Raw genomic sequence first — 4,101 nt, 5'->3', positions numbered from 1 at the left:
ATAATTTCTTCTTATCAAAGACAACGGTTTACTGGGTAAAAAACAACGGTTTTTAAATACTGTTGTCAATTAGCGATTTGTTTTTAATCTACGACAATGGTTTTTATTCACTATTATCTTTATGTGTTTTTTTATGACAAAAGACGACGAATTTTATAAAATTGTTGTGATTGTCTATTTATTAATTTTTTAAAATAATATATTTTATTCATACAATTATACACTTATTAAAAAACAGGGAGAGAAAACCCTACCCAAACCCGTCGCCCCCTCTTTCAGATCTCTTCATCTACACAACCTTGAGCGCCCACCTACACGCAGAACAAGTGCGCCGAGATGGCCTCGGCCGTGGCCGCCGCGATGTCTCCGCCTCAGATTTTCGCCGCTTGCTCTGTCGTGGAGTCCTCTCTTAGGAGGAACAGCCCCGACCAACAGAGATGGTTTTTCATCCACCATTTTCCCATCTCCACAAGCACGTATCTGGGAAACCTTCACTCACTAGCCCTGCAAACCAGTTCATCCAAGATGAAGCTCAAGAACCGTCAGAAAGGAGTGCGGTTCTAACCAATGTCCGGATCTTACACCCTTGGCGTGAATGGGTTAGTTTAATGCACGCGTTGTTCAAAAAGGGTTATTTTGATGTCATTGAAAGCCCTTTCTCCAGAAATGGAGAGCTGGGAAGCAAGGAGACAAATTCTATCAGGAGTGTTTGCTTGAATTTCGCTCGGGATCAGCATCAACTTATAAGGTAATGATTCTTCCCCCACGACTCCGATTTAAAAATATCTTCTTTGTCTAACAGAGTAACTGCAAGAAGACCTAGTATTTGATATTTTGACAATGTGAAAAATATTTGATTGCTATGTTGTTTACATTAAAAAATTATTGTTTTCTCAGATACTTGTTTACATTGAAGAAAATGTATGTTGTCTTAGTTGTGCATTTGACTCAGAATTTGTATTTTTGTCAGCATTATTTGTAATAGCATTTGTTTTTAGTAGGTTTGCAGCTGCTGCATTTTAAGGGGAGATTGCGATAGGGCATTTTTAAAGGCTAATGAAGATGAAGGTGTTAGGACTGTGGATGTAATGCGCCTCATTCAGCTCCGAGGCAACACTTTACTAACGGATGGATCGATATCGTTGCTTTGGAAAATGATTTAGAGTTTGCAGGTGAGATTATGTTCGCAAAGATTGATTCGGTCTCTTATTGATTTTGTATTCATGTGTCGATGAGCTGAATTTGGAAAGTTTTCGGAAATCTAAGTTTATGGCTTTACTCATTTTGTAGAGATAGGATTATGTACGAAGATCGGATTTATGGTGATAATTTGATATTGTTATTAATTATTAATTTCAGATGTTTTCTTTCTTGAACTTTTAAAGTATTTTTGCATTATAGTCATCATTGTTGCTATGGAGAAGCAAAAATGGAGTCCAAAGTTCAATTTCTACTATTCATAGCTCTACTTGTTTGTATTCCAGTAGCCAAAGGATGGGGAATCGATGGTCATCTCATCATTTGCAGAATTTATCAGGTTTCACTTTTGGACTAGCCTTTCCTCGCTATTATTTTTTGTGACGTGAAAACCAGTGTTTCTGGATTCAAGGTATTCATTTCTTGTTAATGATTTTCCCATATCGGTTGCAGCCTAGGCTATGCGAGGCAGCGGCGGATGCAGTGTCGCGGCTTTTGCCGACCTACGCGGGTGGTGATCTCGGCAGCGTGTGCTCGTGGGCGGATCACATAAAGTTCCAGTATCACTGGTCATCGGCTCTGCATTACATTGACACTCCCGATGATCTATGCACATATCAATACAATAGTGGGTCTATAAAAAAAATCTTGCTTGTTTTCATGTTTCTTCTCTTTCTTATATCAAAATATAAAAGTTGAAACAATGTTATATAATGTTACAACTCAGGGGACTGCAAAGATGAAGAAGGCATACAGGACAGATGCGTCGCATAAAAATTACACCAGCCAGCTTCTCAGCTACCGCGATCTCAACGCCGCTTCTCAATTTAATGCATCGGTTTCTTGAATGGTTTTAGTTCTCATACTCTGCCTTTATATATGTACTTGTCACATATGATGTGTAATATGCCTAAAACAAACATAATTTCTTGAAAAATGATCAGATAATCTCACAGAAGCACTTCTGTTCCTGTCTCATTTCATGGGAGACATCCATCAGGTACTATTGTTTTTTATATGTATTCTTGTGTAGAAGTCCAATTTTAAAAACTTTGTTCGATTAGTAATCTAATAGACGGATTATTCATTTCAATCGAGATGAATCGAAACACATCTTTATCATCATATATTGTGGAATCTTGGCAAAGAATCTTGTATCAAAGCCATTTATTCAGGATAAAAGTTCATAAAATTTGTGCTTTTGAGCAGCCTCTACACGTGAGATTTACTTCAGACAGGGTAGCAAACACCATTGATGTCCATTGGTACACAAGAAAACAAGTTCTACATCATGTGAGTTTTCTTAGTATGTATACATCTCTGCCCAATTAGTATCTCTCCAATTAATATGTATGTACAATAGAGTTTTCTTAGTATGTACACGTGATATTTACTTCAGACAGGAGCCCACCAATTGTTTCTCCTCCAACTTCATTTTCTTTTCCCTCCATCAAAGTAGGTACCGTTGTCTGCCTCCACTTGCTCCAAGTTCTAGCAATTCGTATTGGTGGCTTAAACCCTGACCGATAAGTCATGTGTAGTCACTTGCCCATTGTGTTTTGATTTGTTTTTTCTCTTGTTAACTGGGCCAAAAAAAATTTTCAAGTTGGTGGTTAATATTAATTGTTCTTGCATTCGTCCTTCTTCGATTCCATCCTCCTTTTTATTCATTAAAAATTAACTTCTTGTAATTTTTAGTATGATCGTGCTGACCACTTACTTAGCCAATGCTTGACATTCTATCCACTCACTGGAATGACAACGAAATGTTACAATACTTTTTTGGCATATTTATATATTTTATCTGATATTATAAATATTTCCTAAACACTAGGATGCCGGCTGCATTACTTAATGCATTTTATTGGCCATCATGTTCCTTTTCTTGGAATTTGTGGAAAAGAGGAAGAGTAAATGGATAGCTTGTAATGTTAGGGTTTATGGGACTTTTGTTTTCGTTCATTACTGTATCTCTGAGTGTTGGCTGCCAAGATTTTGATATAACTATGCAAAGCGTGAAAAAAGGGTTCTCAAAATAGTTCATTTTCAATTTTTCTGGCTTATATTTGATGTATTGTGTTATTGCTTCTTGTGGACTATAGTCTTATGCTAAGAGAGTGGAGAATAGTAGGGGTAAGAGAAGGTTGTTGTCTCCGGAGGATGCGGCGGCGCTGATTCAGATTACTTTCCGGGCTTATTTTATTCGAAGATCTTAGGCTCTACGTGCACTCCGAGAGCTTGATGTTGCCAAGACCAAGCTAAAGGAGATCAAGGCTTTGTTCCACAACTTCTCTTACCACAGACACATTGCCCGTGATGAACCGAAGATCGAAGAGTAGTTGATGTGAGCTGGAGCTAATTACACCATTAAGGATGCAAAGATTCGGACCACCCTGTCGATATTTTTTTGTAGTATGCATTGAATTAGAATTTTAATTTCGAGTGATTTGTAATACGAAAAAATTGTATATTAAATTTATTTATGAAATTTTAAATTTTGGTTTATTTATAATATTGAAATTTATATAAAATTTTTATTATTTTTGTTTTTATATAGAAAAAGATAACGGATTTTATCCGTTGTCATAGGGGGTCTAAAACTGTTGTAACTAATGGTGTTGTTAAAACTGCGCCTTTACGACAACGGATAAAATCCATTGTCGTTTCTTTCAAATACAACGGATTTGTGCCTACGACAACGGATAAAATCCGTTGTCTTTGAGGGCAACGACAACGGATTTTATCCGTTGTTGTAGAGATTTAGTTTTGACAACACCATCAGTTACAATAGTTTTAGACCCCCTACGACAACGGATAAAATCCATTGTTTTTTTGCGTTTTTCTTGTAGTGTGATCAGATGAAACGCGAGGTTGGGAAAGAATGAGGCTCAAAACTTAATATAT

The 4,101-nt window shown here is 36.8% G+C and overlaps 1 protein-coding gene across 6 annotated transcripts; it reads left to right on the top strand.

The window, feature by feature from the left end:
* Positions 1–274: 274 nt before the first annotated feature.
* Positions 275–3,705, top strand: LOC140874812 (endonuclease 2-like). 6 transcript variants are annotated; one of them, XR_012148233.1, is made up of 8 exons: positions 275–748; positions 1,002–1,172; positions 1,485–1,537; positions 1,651–1,825; positions 1,925–2,047; positions 2,142–2,197; positions 2,407–2,490; positions 3,329–3,704. XR_012148233.1 is itself a non-coding variant. In XM_073278231.1 (8 exons), exons 3-5 carry the CDS (start codon positions 1,430–1,432, stop codon positions 1,969–1,971), a joined length of 330 nt encoding a protein of 109 aa, XP_073134332.1. In that variant the 5' UTR covers positions 275–748; positions 1,002–1,172; positions 1,402–1,429; the 3' UTR covers positions 1,972–2,047; positions 2,142–2,197; positions 2,407–2,490; positions 3,300–3,705. The 6 variants fall into 6 exon arrangements, 1 of the variants encoding a protein (XP_073134332.1); XR_012148232.1 differs by having other exon boundaries at positions 3,326–3,704; XR_012148231.1 differs by having other exon boundaries at positions 999–1,172; positions 3,300–3,704.
* The last annotated feature ends 396 nt before the right edge of the window (positions 3,706–4,101 follow it).

This window comes from Henckelia pumila, chromosome 1 (genome assembly GCF_033568475.1).
Source record: "Henckelia pumila isolate YLH828 chromosome 1, ASM3356847v2, whole genome shotgun sequence".
Taxonomy (NCBI): Eukaryota; Viridiplantae; Streptophyta; class Magnoliopsida; order Lamiales; family Gesneriaceae; genus Henckelia; species Henckelia pumila.
The sequence above is the reverse complement of the archived record's forward strand: the minus strand, read 5'-3'. Positions and strand labels throughout refer to the sequence as shown.